The sequence below is a fragment of the Hippocampus comes genome, unplaced genomic scaffold (genome assembly GCF_001891065.2).
Source record: "Hippocampus comes isolate QL1 unplaced genomic scaffold, H_comes_QL1_v1.1 scaffold217, whole genome shotgun sequence".
In the NCBI taxonomy this organism is placed as follows: domain Eukaryota; kingdom Metazoa; phylum Chordata; class Actinopteri; order Syngnathiformes; family Syngnathidae; genus Hippocampus; species Hippocampus comes.
This window is the reverse complement of record NW_017805334.1, coordinates 286,247-301,419: the sequence shown is the minus strand read 5'-3', so window position 1 is coordinate 301,419 and position 15,173 is coordinate 286,247. Positions and strand designations below refer to the sequence as shown.

Genomic DNA, 15,173 nt, shown 5'->3' with positions numbered 1-15,173 from the left:
CGCAATTTTAATCAGAATACTGTGTTGAGATTAGTGGGGTTGCACAGAACATATTATCGTACAGAGATTTTTTTTTTTTTTTTTTTGGGACCCGCCCATTAAGGACACGCTTGAGATACAATGCAAAGTGTGGATGTCTTAAAATGAAACATGACCCCGCCTCCGCAGTCCTTCCAACCTTGTCCGCCGCACGCACCTTTCTCAAAATCACTCTTGCTTGTCCTTGCAGGGAATTAACTGGTACCACTGGAAGGGACACGAGTTCTCCATTCCCTTCGTGGAGATGAAGATGCGGCCGTTCAACTTCCGCAGCATCAGCAGCAAGAGGAGGCGGTCGGCGCCCGTATAGGTTGCCTGCATGAGCGCCCTCTTAATTGAGAGGCAGAGACCGATTGAGCTCGGGCGACCGTTTTGATGATGATGCTCGTCGTTCTCAGTCGTCCTTTCCATTTTCATTTGGCAGTTGAAAGTAAAAAAAAAAAAAAAAAAAAAATGAAGATTTGATGATTCAATTTAAAGCTCCAAAAGGAATGATGAAAAATCTGTCAGTTTTTTTTTGCTGTTGTTGTAAATAACGAAAATAGTCAGGAATTCTTTTTTTTTAAATTGCTATTTGAATATGGAACGAATGAATGATATGTGAATTGACGAGGCCGCTGTGACGATAAGAAACTTTCGTTTGCCGATTTTTTTTTTTTTTTTTTTTTTAATGAAGCAGCAAGTGGTTGGCAATCTGATTCATAGCAGCGAGCATCAAAGGAAAACATTGTCCGACCTCTGTTTGTCTCCGCCTCGCATCCACGTAGAGCCGTCTTTCCCTGCTGTCCTTCCTCCCGGGAGATAAAGACACTGTATGTAATTTATTCCGCTCTTTGAATGACAATTCTTCTGCTTTCTGTAAAAAACAAAAACCCAGCAGAAACAATAGCCAGGATGCGTTATTTTAGCCACTAACAATAACACTTTTAACAACAACGCTAAAGGCCGTTACTGTAAGATATATAAATATATTTTTATAACTGACATTGTGGCAAAGGTCCGTCCGTCCTATTTGATTTGATGCCTTTTCATGATTACATTCGCGTAAAAAGGACAACGCGGGCCTCTTTGACACCGTTTATTTCCAGGTTGGCTTCTGTGCCATCAAAGAAAAATATTGGGACAAAGTTGTGCCAGCGTAATTCCACTGTTTCAGAACCAGGACGAGATTCGTGCAAAAATCCGTACGTCACCGGCATAGATAGCCGGACAAAGACACATTACTTGTCGTAAATGAAGAATCATTGGCGTGAAATTGGATCATTTCAGCGGCAAACCTTTTTAGGTGTCCTGCCTTGCCGCATTCTGTTGAAAATGTACGTGAACTTTTTCAGTTCCTGTTTTGGGAGATTTCTGTGTGAAAGGGGCTCAAGAAGACGGGAGCATTCAAGTCGGACATTCAGATTCACAAACATTCTCTCACGTCGGACTCATCCGTTGCAATATACAGTATTTGTGTTCATGATCAATATATTAATTCTTTTTTTTTCTGTGTTCATTGAACGTAATTTCCGTAGTTGTTTCATTTTTTTTTAGTTTAGTTTCAAGCAGTGTGTGTTGTATCTCGTCGTAGTGATGGTTTGAATACCAAAGATTGCGAACCATACGAAGAAATGGGAACAGATAGAAGCCAGTCCCGTCAAAAAACACAAGCATACAAATAATGGGGTTCGGTCTGCGGTTGTGCTTGCACAAATTGTTCACGTAAACCTTTAAAAAGGGACGCGTGATGCATCTTATTCACAATCAGTGTTTGATGCATACATCAAAATACCCCAAACATACCCCAATGGGATGGCCGTGAGACAACGTGGAGCACACTGAAAAAAAACCCCCATAAGGTTGGGGGGGTAGTGGGTTGATGCATACATCAAAATACCCCAAACATACCCCAGTGGGATGGCCGTGAGACAATGTGGGGCACACTGAAAAAAAAACCCCACAAGGTTGGGGGAGGTAGTGGAGGGGTTTTGCAGTCAAATTATAGAAACCAACCACCCCTCACTAACAGCCCACAAAATATTAAGTTATCCGTTGTTGTTTAATTTCACACTTAATGGGTTCCCACTATTTTTATCCGCCAAATTAAACAGTCAGTTTTGCAGAATATGTCCCCCTTTAAAGTTGCAACCTGACCTCATACTGTCAACTTCCTCCAATTTTGACGCCAGCACAGACTCAACTCAACCTCTTCATTTATCATGTACTCGTGTAGCCATGAAGATATCGCGTCTTTTAGAAGCAGACGAATGCCAAAAAAAAACCCAGATTCCCGCTCTTACTGACAACGCTGCATGCCCACTACATTGCAGTTCCACTTGTCTTTATTACGTCACGTTTGCCGATCCGGGTTCAAGTCACTTGTTTAAATAGTTGGTAGCGACATTTCCCGGGGTTCTGTTAATGCTTGTGCCATCTTGGATCGTGATCGCAGCTAGAGTAGGTCATCTTGTAGTGTTCTTCTTGCATTAACCACTTAGGCGGAGTTTGTCTCTGGGCGTCTTGAGGAACAAAAGGGAACATTGAATGTGCTTTGAAATATGAGGGATGTTATGTCAAGTCAGACTTTTTACCTTTCGGATTACTTGGGATTGACTACAAAAAGTGAATGCCGTATTTGAGAGATTAAGGTTACTCTGAAGTTCGCCGACAATCTGTTTGTAACGACCACAGTACCAATTTGTAATTCCTCGCCCATTTCAGTTCAAGAGACACTAAAGTTAACAATCTGCACATTCATGAATCTTCATTTGAAGTTTCTCGCTACTAAAACAAGGCAGTTAAAAAAAAAAAAAATACAATAAACTTTTTTTTTTTTTTTGCAATGTCAAGATAACCACTGTGGCTTCATTTCGTTTCAGGTGACTGTAAAAGTGGTTCAAAAGAAAATGTCCTCATCACTATATCAACATTCATGGTTTACTTTTGCAGGTGTACTTTTGTACTAAGTGTGACACTGTACCTTAAGCAAATTTGAAATGTCGCCATGTAAATGCAAAAGTTTGGCTCAATTTACTGCTGCCCGTTGGGTAAAAAAAAAAAAAAAATCTGATACATGCTGAAAACTTGGGATTTGTTGTTGGATACCCTTGGATATTGCTGTTAAATTTAGCTCTAGTTTGACATAAACGTGTATGATATAGTTCCTTTTATAATACATTTTCTACATATTAATAAAATATTCAAATAGTCAATTTCTTGTTTCAATTTTACTTGGAATATAAACACAAGCTTTCCACCTTGACTAAGGCCTCAGGTCCTTTTTAAGAGGCCCAAAGCATGATGCTGCCACAACCTTCAGTGCAGGTATTGTCTTTGTATTGTATTTGGTGACGAGCATTTTTTTTTTTTTTAAACAGCTTCCTGTTCAAGAAGTTTCCTGCACATGACTGAAAGACACCCATGCATGCAGCAGCTAAGTGTTTCGGTCTTATGAAATAACACCAAAGCTCTGCATTCAGCACTTTGAGACATCTTTAATCACAGTGTATTCAAATGATTCGCTAATTATGCATGCAAGTGTCAGGTCAGCAGAAACAAGATGGTGACTAATCGGCTTGCAGGGCGTTAAAAGTGAACACGCTTTATAGAAAGGTCAGAGCAGGACAGCCAAAGCAGAAGTGAAAGACTCATGTACGCACACACGCACACTGTGACGACCTCTCTTATCATTCCTCCTAAAAAAACGATTTGTCATTTCCACTTAATTCAACATCCATCCCAAACATATTACCCGCTTTTCGTCCTGTTTTTTTTTCCCCCCAATCCCTGTTGCACTTCCTCTTCGCTGAGTTTTCTTTCTCAAAGTTTTGTACACAGGCTCCCCCTAGTGGCACACAAAAGAAACACTGAATTAAATGTATGTGGATTTGATAGTGAATACCAAAGTTAAATTTCATCATTGTGCCTCTTTATCTTGAGTTGCAACCCTTGCTCAGGTTGCTCTTGCTATTCTCTTATAACTGATTTTATCAAAATCATTCGCATTTTATCATCTTTGCTCCCTCCATGGTACTTGTTTCATGAGGTGACTGTGAATAAAAGCATTCTGATGGGTTGACATGTTTGTACGCACTTCACTAAAATGGCACAAAACAAACGGCACAGTACCTTGAACATTTTCAAATGTAAAAATATGAATATTTAGGCACTTAGCCCGCTGCATAGCTAGCTAGCTTTTAGCTAGCCCGTTAGCTAGCTGCCTAGCTAGCTAGGCGTTTTATTGTGTTTTAGAAGAGAACTCTATTCATCAGTTTTTATGTGTTACTCAATGCTAAGTCCAACCCTGCGTGTGACTTGAGTCCCCCACCTCTGGCCCAAGGACGTGCTAAGTCATTTCTTTTGTTTTGTTTTTCAAATAACTGTAAAAATTATGTGTTAGAACCTAAGCCCATAATCTACAATCGGCCTCTCTAAGGAACCCTTTGCAGCAGGAAGTGGAATGAAAAACATTTATATACAGGTAGCCACAGTGCTTTTTGAATATTTAACAGATGTATGTGGAGCACAGGGCTTGTGTGTCAACTGTCTGTACTTCCAGGCGCTCAGGTCGGGGTACGCGACGAGGCCGAGGCTGATTCAAAGCGGCGTTGAGAGCTGTAGCGGATCTCCCATCAGTGAATGCCTTCACATGTGAGTAAAGATGGCGAGTGAACTCCACTGATCTGCTCAATTCCTGTTTTCACTTTGCCAACTGACATATTGGAGACACGGCAAAAGTGTGGTCACATGACACCAAAATGGGACATTTTTGGGTTCAGCTTGTTGAATGCATGGTGGAAAACAATCACTGCACATGACCCTGACACACCATCCATATCGTTGGGGGCATCGTGCTGCGGGGAATCTTTTCTTCTTCATTGTGCTTTGGATGTCTGTTACTAGTGAGTGTGCAGCTGAGGCCTCGAGGAGCAGTTTCCATCACAAGTGTGCTGCTTCCAAACAATGACCGGAAGCAACAACACAATGTTACTAACAGGCCGACAATGGGAGTCTATTTTGGTCCCTTGACGTGCTTTACAAGCTGCAGTAATGCAACCCATAGGACTAATTATTGGACTCTCGTGTGATTATTTACCTTTAACCTTGTCAAGTGTTAAAGGTACAAAAGCAGGGGGAACCCCAGTATATGACACAAAGATAGAAGAGAGTATACTCTTCGTAGCCTATTTGGCTCTTGAAAAATCCGTCAAAATGTTCAAACGAATTGCAGTCCAGGCAACTGTGCTTTGATAACGGCCACCAGTGAACGAGTTACTGAATGGACAGGCGCTCCGGAGACAAAGACTAAAAAGTCAATTTTCTGTCTATGTCCCCTTTAAATTGAACACGTAAATAGGATTAGAAGAAAATAATCATCACCATAAAACAACAAGTGTGTCGAAGATCATTGAAGGCCAATGGTAATGCTTCCTGTATTCGACCGTTCTGCTCAAAGAAATGTTTAGATTGGTTGCCTGGAAAGATTGCGGTGTCATTGTCAGTGACCATCCTCGGGGACTTCCTCTTTGTGGAACCACTTCAATAATGTCAACCCACACAGAGTTACGCTCTCCATGCAACAAAATACTGCCAACATTCCAATGACTCAGATCTTAAGCCCCTGAGGAACTTTTGCACTTTATGCAATGGCCGTTACGTCTTCTGTTACTGTTTACTAAAAGAAAGATTCTGTACACACCAACACATAGACAGTGTTGTGCATGTTCATGACCGCACACAAGGTCATGCAGTCAGTCGCCTGTGGTTTGTCCTCTGAAGATGTGTCTCGTTCCAGGAAACACCAAGCAAATGGTGTTTCTGAAAGATACTGACAAAACCACTCTCATTTCCTCTTTTAACTCATCCCCTCTCACATTAATGTTCCTTTTTGACGTTTGTATGCTTAATGATGCAACTATTAAGAAAAAAAATTCACCTGTGTCTGGGATAAAACTAAGCCAATTCAAACAAAAAAAAGAGTGTCTTTTCTCTATTCATTTCTGCACTAGACTTGACATAAAATGATAACTTTTAAATAAAAAATTATATGAAAAAAGTTACATTCAGCCTTCATTATAAGACATATTTGGTAGATTAAACTAATGTACACGCCGCTGCGGGGGGAACTGAACTGAACACAACTCTGAACAGTTATGTTAGCATTTATGCTAGTGCTAACACAACGGGGTGTGGTGTTCTGGCTGACTGGAGTTTGTCATTGCGGATCTGCGTACCTTTTGGCTCTTCTGGCCATCACTCAAAAGTGGCTGTGGATCTTCGCCAACACTAACTGATCAGCTCACGGGCGGAGAAAATCGTCGTGGTGGCGCCTACGCAAGTGAGATAAATGGAAATTGAAAAAGGGCTCGCTCAACAGAAACATTTTCACAAAAATCCAGATCAGAATGTCCTTGGTTGTTTAATTTCACACTTGACGGGTGGGCAGGCACTCCGGAGTCCTGACTATTTGTACACAAGCAATTAAAAAGGTCAATTTTGCATAATATGTTCTCTTTAATAAGACTAGCAAACAATGTGCTACTAATAATGTTGTGCATTCATGCTTCAAATAGTTACACAGCGGCCCAAGAGTTACTTAGGGATTTAAGTGGTGGATTCAGTCCCCAGTGAAGGTCCAGGTACCAAATGGGCGACCACCACCAATAACAACCCCTTCCCCGTTCAGCCCCTGACTGACGCTGCGTGTGCTTGTTCGTGGCTCGGAGGCAACGCGGCTTCATGAAAATTGATGAGACGAGCCTCATCATGTCTGCAGGAGAGTTTCAGCTATCTTGGGCATATAACGCGCACGCGCATACTACAAAAAAAAAAAATTGCACACCATGGGGTAGTATCCCAGCTGGCGTCTGCGCTCGTCACTGTCTTGTCGCCTCCAGTAAACGCTGATGAATGATCCGGAGCCATGATGGAAGTCCTTATTTACAGTAGTTTAGATGAAAATCACCAGATTGTATCTTCAGCTGGAGCTTTTTTTTTTTTTTTTTAAATATACAGTGTACAGCATGAATGTTCCTGCAGGCCTGCGTGGCTGATACTGTACACGCTGAAACATGAGGCAGCCATAACTAGGATTCTTCCATTTTGCCACAGCAGCACTGTGAGCTTGTTGTTAACGTTTCTGCCTCACAGTTTTGAGCTTCATGGTTTGTGTCTTGGCTTTGGCATGTGTGAAGTTTGCATATTCTGCCCCTATTTATTTTTTTTTTCTAATAATCATGAGCCTCAGAGAGCACAGAATGTGGTTGATTTTTCACAATTTTGAAGCCTCATTTTAATTTTTCAAATTTGACAGGATTGTTGACAAAACCGTCGTTTTTTTGGGGGGCTTAAGTGTGTGCAGATTGCTACCGACATGCTTTGCTCGTCAAACTTGGCTGTACGGTAACAAGCGCTGTGACCAGCCGAGGATGGTGAAAAATGCTGATTTCTATTGATTCCGAAGGTCCAGGGTAGGGTACATTGAGAGCGCAACACATGAGAAGCTGAAATGTTAAAATCGAACATTCACGCGCACGCACTTTGGAAATTGTGCAGCGCCGAGAAATGCGACAAAATGAAAATAATGAACAGAGAGAGGAAAAATGAATTTCAATTTCATGGAGCAAAAGAATTTTGGTTTGTGTTTCCTACACTTTTTCTAATTGAGCTCGTCCCGTGTTGACCCTTAACAATGTCGCCACTTGCTCGATTTATGCTCTTGTGCACTGGCGCTGTAGCTTGGTCGAGGCGCACACTCACTTTTTTTCAAATCCTCTTTTTAGAAAAGCTCTGCCCTGGTTACCGACACGCTTTCTCCCTCTCTTCTTTTCAAAACTTTGAATGAAAAAACCTCTTTTGCCTGACTGAGCCAGAAAGAGAATTAACTACAATGCCACAGGCGGGCCTCTCTAAGTGTGCGCGTGTGTGTGTGTACACAGAAACACGCACTGTGCATCTTTTACCTGGTAGAGCACTCAAATACTTTCGCAGCTTTCATTTCCCGTGTTTGTTCCCCATTTAGACGCGGGGTTGAGATGTGTTTGTTAACGGTGACAAAGTCTTATTGTGCTGAAAGGGAGCAACTCCAACAAGCCATTTTTTTTTTTAAATACATACGTGTCCCGTTACGTTTCCACTCGCTGGCTCGTCCCTGACTCAGTGCGACGTCACCCCGTTGCTCATGTGCGAGTACAGTAAAAGCCGGCCCAAGAATCCATGCAGGAAACACACAAGCAAGAACAGACAGAGGGCCCATTCTTACAAAAAGTGGGCAGGGTGCGGTGGTGACGTTGTGACTATAACACACACATGCAAACACACACACACACACACGCTTGGAAGCCAGGAGGAGGAGGATATTGTTAGAGGTTGAGGGGATGGGGCTAGAAGAGCAAACAGGAACAGAAAGTGAAGCCTTGTCATGATGTTTGTGTGCGTGTGTGTGAGGGTGACAAAAAGAAGCACACAAGCCAATGCTAAACAGAGACACAACACGTTTGATTGAGCTGACGAGGAGGAGGCCTGACCTAAGTTAAGGTAATGTCACTTTGAATGAGTTGCTGTGGATGTTGCGTGTGCTGAAAAGTTGGGAGAGTTTGACCGTGGTTCATATTTTTTTTTCTACCCTCAGATGACAATTAAAAATGTTACATATTTGTGGATTGTCTTGGTGCAAGCAGCCTGGATTCAGTTCAGCCTCGGTGACGGATGTTGTGAATGGAGAATAGAAATGACTGTGCCTGTGACTGACCGGCGACCAATCCGGTAGTCTGCCTTTCGCCCGATGTCTACTCGGCCAGACTGTAGCTCACCTGCGACCTGCTTGTCTGCTGCATTCAGTCGATTTGCTCGCTTGAAAGTGGCTCTGGATCTTCACCCAGCCCCGCTACCCGGGCATGGGCTGAGGAACTTTGAATGGGGGTGGCTATAATACGGTGTATATCAATACATCTTTTCAGTCACTGGAATTTAACCCCCACCACCCCCCCAAACAAAATCTTCAACATTTCTTCTTCTGTCTCGAAACCAACCTAGGATTTTCGTGCTAGTGGTTAGCGTGTCTGCTTTCCCAGCTTGGACGTTTCTGTGTGGAGTTTGCATGGTTTTTGTGCGGGGTGTTTCGGCTGCAGGCCTGTTTGAATAAGGAAATAGCTAATAGGCCATTGTGATTTTCTAGGAATGTTGTTGAAGTGTTTGAAAATATAACAATGTCAGAGATGAATAGAGCTAAAGTGTTGCATATTGATATTTGTTTCTTAATCATTGTGAAAAATAACCAACATGATGGTTTCCCCCCCCCCCTCCCCATCAATGAATATCGTTATTATGAATAATTTTCAGAAGTGTGTATCAAACACTTCACATTGATCAGAACCCAAGAAGTAGCTGTCGGTTTCAACAAGGTTGGTGTCTAAAGTGCGCATAGCTGTGAATGAGCGCATTAATGGCTGTTTGTGTAAATGTGTCCTAGTACGTCTTCACACACAAACATTTGAGCTTTCGCCTTCTGATAAAATCCCCAAACAAAACAACAACAAAACATTTTTGAAAAGCGGTATAAGTTGCAGAGTGCGAACTGCGCTCGAGGCCACTCATTAAAGATTCCTGTCATGCCTTCTGTCGCCGCTTCTGCTCTTTTGGATCACGCGTGCGCCCTCCAAAAAGCAGCCCCCTGATGCAATCATCACATTTTTCTCAGCCCCTTCCTGCTTTTGTGAGGCGCATCAATTGGCTTTTCCTGCACTAAAGAATCCTCCAGCGGAGCACAATGTCACAAGAAAGTCAAGTGGACTCCTGGAATGTCATAAGAGCCATTGGGATATTTTTCTCTTGTTCCTTTTCATTTGTATCAATGAAGTCGAAGTCATAAAATATTTCTTTTGTAATTTTTTGGGGGTCCTGCTTTTGTGAGGCGCATCAATTGGCTTTTCCTGCACTAAAGAATCCTCCAGCGGAGCACAATGTCACAAGAAAGTCAAGTGGACTCCTGGAATGTCATAAGAGCCATTGGGATATTTTTCTCTTGTTCTTTTTCATTTGTATTATTGAAGTAGAAGTCATAAAATATTTCTTTTGTAATTTTTTTTTTTTTTTTGGTTTTATTCCATTTTTGTTTTTCCACGGAGCAGCGTTGATCCGCGATGCTCCTTCATCATTTCCTTTTTTGAGAAAAAAAAACGAGGGTGGGGGGGGGGGGGTGTGAAGGCAGAGCGCCGCGTTAGCTCGCCCGCGCGTCAAGCTCTTCGGCTGTGATGCCAAACGTGTTTGCGGTCTTGGCGCAGGTGCCTCTGCCCTCGCTCTCTGCCAGCAAACGTGAGATGAAAAAAAAGCTCCGCTCCTTTTCTCAGGCGCTTTTTGTGAGGAAAGGAGCTGTGTGGGTGTGAGCCGCGCAGTTCTCAAAGACGCGAGGTTCACCAAAAGTCTTGAGACACTCTCTAGGATTGGTGCTCGGATACAATAAAAGCAAGGACGGTTTGGAGTACCTTATGGATGAGCTAAAGGGAGTATTTCAGTAGATGTGAGGTACTTAGGTCACTTTTAGGGATCACTTCGATAGATTTAAATGTGATTCGGTAACTTTTATGGAATATTACATATACCAGTATTTTAAGTGTATTTAGTTAACTTTTAGTTCAGTAGATTTTTTGGGGGGAGGGGGTGTATTTCGTAGATTTTAAGACTATTTAGCTAGCTTACGGTATTTCAGAGAATTTAGGGGACATTTCAGTCGATTTGAGAGTATTAAGGTAACTTTTCAGGGCTATTTAAGTTGATTTAGGAGTGTTGTGGTAACTTTTAAGGAGTAGTTAAGTAGATGTCAAGTATTTAGATCACTTTTTGGGGTATTTTGCAGATTTTTAGTGTATTTAGACACCTTAGGGAGTATTTCGTTGATTTTCAGTGTACTTATGTCATTTAGGCAGTATTTTGTTGAGTTTAAGAGTATTTAGGTAGCTTTTAAGGTTTAGTAGACTTACGTGTAGTTACTGTAGGTAACTGAGATTATTTAATGGATTTTTAAGAGCATTTTGGTAACAGTTATCGATGGTGAATTGATTGTAAGAGTATTTAGTTTGTGGAATTTATAGGCAATTACAAATTCCTTTTGCGCGGTGAGGAAGTTACCTAGCAAATAGCGAGGGAACACTGGACAGAGGATAGCAGACAGAATACAGAAATGTATCAATCATCATCTAATCATCTAATTTTTTTGTTTGTTTGTTTTCTTTTGCTCCACAGAAACTGCAACTTCGACAGTCATCACAGTTTGACCTTGAAATTTTATTTTCTGCCATTTTTGGGCTTGAATTGTGCATTGTCTGGTCCATCCACTTGAAGGAAGTAAAAATGAAACTCCAAAGAAGTGCTGCGTTGGCCGCCCGATGAAGAATAACGAAAGTCACAATGGAAATTCGCCTTCCTCGAAGCCACTGAAAGTATGAAGTAAACTTAAGAACTTTTCGTCGTGAAGCTATGGAAGGGACAGCAGACAGCATCCGCAACTTCTTCAACCATCTCTGGACTTTCGTGATGGACAAACACCACCAAGGCGTCTACAACACCGTGTGCCTCGTGGTCCTACTCACGCTGCCTCTGGTCGTCCTCGTCACCACGCTTGCAGTATGTTGCCACTGTTGCTGCTATCGCCATGCCAACGGCTGCTGCTGCTGCTGCTGCTGTGGAAGGGGAGGAGATGCCGGCAAGTCGGAATTAAATAAGAAGAAGAAGAAAAACTCGGCCAATAATGATGACTTGTGGATATCGGTGAAGACAGGGCAGATGATGCCCGACCTGGTGGCCCTGCCGATGGAGTAGAAAGTCCTTTTTATTGTTTGGAAGCCTTTCAGTGGACAGCAAAAAAGGCAGACAAAACTCATGAGATGTAAAAGCAGTGTTGAAAGTAGTGAGATTTTGTACTAGCCATGTAGTATGTGGAGCTCTATGTTTATATTGTTTGCGGTACAGACATTCATAAGCCCGGCAGACAACGCAGATGCAGTTCGGCATCGCATATTTGCCTTTTGGCTGTTTTTTTTTTTTTTTTGGGGTATTTTTTTACCCTTTCCTGTTATTTGCTGGAAAACTTGCTGTTTTTGTGCTCAGCCCTGAGCAGCAAAAGCGCGTCTTTGCTCTTGGTGCCACGGAGCAATGTTGAAGTGGGTTGAGGAGCTCCATGTAGTGCTTTGCTGTCATCTTGCGGGATCCGTGGGCAATTATAAAGCTTTTTAGGCACATGTAATTTACTCACAGATGTTTCTTATTCACGGCACTGTTAGGTCCCTCTGCCTCATGAATAGCGGGGCTGCAAAAGTTCCTCAAGCTCCCTGGTGAAATGTGTTGTGTCTGTATTCAGGAGGGCACTGCAGTTTTCAAGGCCGGTTGTAACCCTGTCTACTTGTCACAAGCTATATATGATGGCTCACTTTTAAACGTTAAAAAAAAAAAAAAAAAGAAGAAAAAAAACCCCATACCTCTTGCTCTTGATTTTTCACTTATGAATTCAAGGCATGCATTTGCTACTGTCGTTGCTAGTTTGTGTCTCGGACTGCTTTGTTGCTCAGGTATGTCCCGTGGGGCATTTGCAGCAATACCTGTCAAGCTGTCACACTTTGAAAGAATCATATTTCACTGAAATCAGTTTTACTCAACTGCATGCAAGGGAGCAACTGTATACCACGCCCTATACTGTAGCAATGGAGATAATGACAACATGATGGCAGATGATGGGGCCTGAGTATTGCGCCTCAAGCTTGACCCAAAAAGACACAAACACTCCAGTGCGTCCATTTCACTGACAACTTCACTGAGCAATCAAGCGTGTGCCACTCCAAATTTGGGGATGATTTCACATTTACTAAAGCTAAAGTGCAATGTGCATATTGCAAAGCACAACTGGCTTGAGTTACATCACCGCACAGCTACGGTACGGTTGTTTAGACGGTTAACAGCCAGCCAAGTCTGCAATATCATTTGCTAACTTTCATGTCACCCAACAGGCCAGGCCCACCTTTGAAAGGCACGCATACAGTATATTCAACGTCACAAATACGACAATGCATAACATGATGATGGCAGCCAAAATGTACAAAAACAACACCTGCACCACACATAGATATATTTTAGTATTATCAATATGAAGCGTTAAAATCATGTCACTCTTATTTTGGGGGAAAAAAAAAAAACATTGAGAACACTCCTAAAATGATTGAAGCCATGAAAGCTGATTTCTACAGCAGCTGTGTGCATAATAAACTCATATGATAACGAAACTATATTATGTGAGCCTAAGCAAAATGAATACAAGTCTGCCTTCCATTCAGTGTTGGAAGAATAAGTCCAGTGATTGTGACATGGACGTCTTAAGTGGCTACTTTGGATGAGAGGCCCCTGCAGTAAAAAAAAAAAAAAAAAAAAAATGAAAGAAAATCAGCATGCTGTTCCGTCTTATGCATGTCGAAAAAGGTAAACAAAGCCAAATGATTTTTTAGAAGGGGAGGGGGGCTTCAAATGAGCTGTGCCACAGGGCTTGTATTTGTGACGTCTCAAAGCGCAATTAGGTGCGAGCATCTCTGCGGGGTTGCGCAATTAGCATACGCTGGCATCGGGCTTACAAGAGCTGCTGGGATAAACAAAGAAAGAGGCCCTTTCATGATGGCACTGAAATACACAAGGCCCATGTGATGACGGTTTCGTTTGTGCTGTGGGAAAGCTGCCACTTGTTTTGTGGCCTTAGGAGGAAAGAATGTTCTTCATTATTGTTATTATTATTATTATTATTATTAAAGTATTTCAATATACATATACAAATCCCCTTTTCACACTCTAGGTGAAATGAGGGCATTTTGGGTGGGCAGATGTCTCTCCTGAAAATGTAGTTAGTTTTTGAGTTGTGACTTAATGAGCAACATCAAGGAACAGATTCACCTCATATCTCAAGGCACCACTGAACAGTATTTGGGGTTTTTCAATAAATGTTATCGTATTGTTCTCTAATGCATAAAAATTCTGAGGTACCTGTTTTCCTTTAACTGCGAAAAAGCAGCATCTCTCTGTTTTTTTTTTTTTTTACTTCTTCCTCCACTCAAGTGAATTTATATCATCCTCCACATAATGATAACGAAGCATTTCAGTCAGTGCATCATAATGTAGTTGCAAATTGAAAATTAAAACCGACTTCTTGTATTCAGTAAGGACATGCTATTGTTCAGAAACTCAGGCGCTTCCCTTTTTTTCTTTTTTTTTCTCGGCACACAGAGATACCATGATCAAGGCCGAGTGTGCTGTACACACTTTGCAAGGAAATAAAGTGTGTTTTTACCTTTCATTGTTTCGTATTCCTTTTCTGTTAGAAATGGGCAGACTTTATGAACATACAAATGCAGCCGCATACATGGGGGTGGGGTGGCGGGGGGGGATTTCTTTGCAAATGTGTGAACTGCTCAGGGGACAAAAGTTACATTTTGTTCTTGCAGCTTGCTGACTGCATTCACTGTGAGAAACACAGTAAGACGGTATGTATATATCTGTATATATAAATGTGCGCGCACACACACGCGCACACACACACACACACACACACAATAAACAGCTGCAAGTCTGTTTTTTTTTTCTTTCTTAATTTTTTTTTTTTTTGAAAGAATGGTTGAATAACTGCTTGTTGTGCCCTCTGCCTGATCTGCTCTTTCCATCAAGTGGTCTACGAGTTAAACAAAGTCTCCCTTATTAGACCCCCGAACGCTGTCATGGAAAAAATAGCTCAGGCTGAGCCCACGCGTATGTGTCAACCTGACTGACTCGGGCAGACACTCATTTGCCACATTAGCTCTCGTGTGCATGTGCGTGTGCGTGCGTGTGTGTGTGTGTGTGTGTGTGTGGGGGGGGGGCTTTTTTTTTTTCAAGATGTCAGACTTTTCGTTTTTTTCGCCCCTTTATGTTTACTCTGGCTCCAAAGTAAGCAGAGCAATGGCGGGATCCAATCTCTTCTCGTCATTTGTAAGTGAGTGCGTGGGTGGAAAGTCATTTCATTTTCAAGACGTCCTTTCTTGGAAATGTCAGCTGGAACAGTGACTTGGATGAATTCACAGTGAGACTTTAGTCATCAATGTGGAGCATAATCAGTGATGTCACAGATGCTCTAATTTCAAAACAAATGT

At 42.0% G+C, this 15,173-nt stretch overlaps 2 protein-coding genes across 2 annotated transcripts in view; both read left to right on the top strand.

Moving 5' to 3' along the window:
• Nucleotides 1–905, top strand: part of tnr (tenascin R (restrictin, janusin)) — a 47,311-nt gene extending 46,406 nt beyond the window's left edge. The window contains exon 28 of the mRNA XM_019871672.1: nucleotides 230–905. Coding sequence (XP_019727231.1) covers nucleotides 230–349 — 120 coding nt within the window. The 3' untranslated portion in view covers nucleotides 350–905. The remainder of the gene's footprint in view (nucleotides 1–229) is intronic.
• A 7,432-nt stretch (nucleotides 906–8,337) lies between these two features.
• On the top strand, nucleotides 8,338–14,344 carry kiaa0040 (KIAA0040 ortholog). The gene is made up of 2 exons (XM_019871673.1): nucleotides 8,338–8,556; nucleotides 11,260–14,344. Exon 2 carries the CDS (start codon nucleotides 11,494–11,496, stop codon nucleotides 11,833–11,835), a length of 342 nt encoding a protein of 113 aa, XP_019727232.1. The 5' UTR covers nucleotides 8,338–8,556; nucleotides 11,260–11,493; the 3' UTR covers nucleotides 11,836–14,344.
• The last annotated feature ends 829 nt before the right edge of the window (nucleotides 14,345–15,173 follow it).

Coding starts and splice junctions, on each gene's coding strand:
- kiaa0040 (XM_019871673.1), top strand. CDS start 11,494: ATGGAAGGGACAGCAGACAGCATCCGCAACTTCTTCAACCATCTCTGG.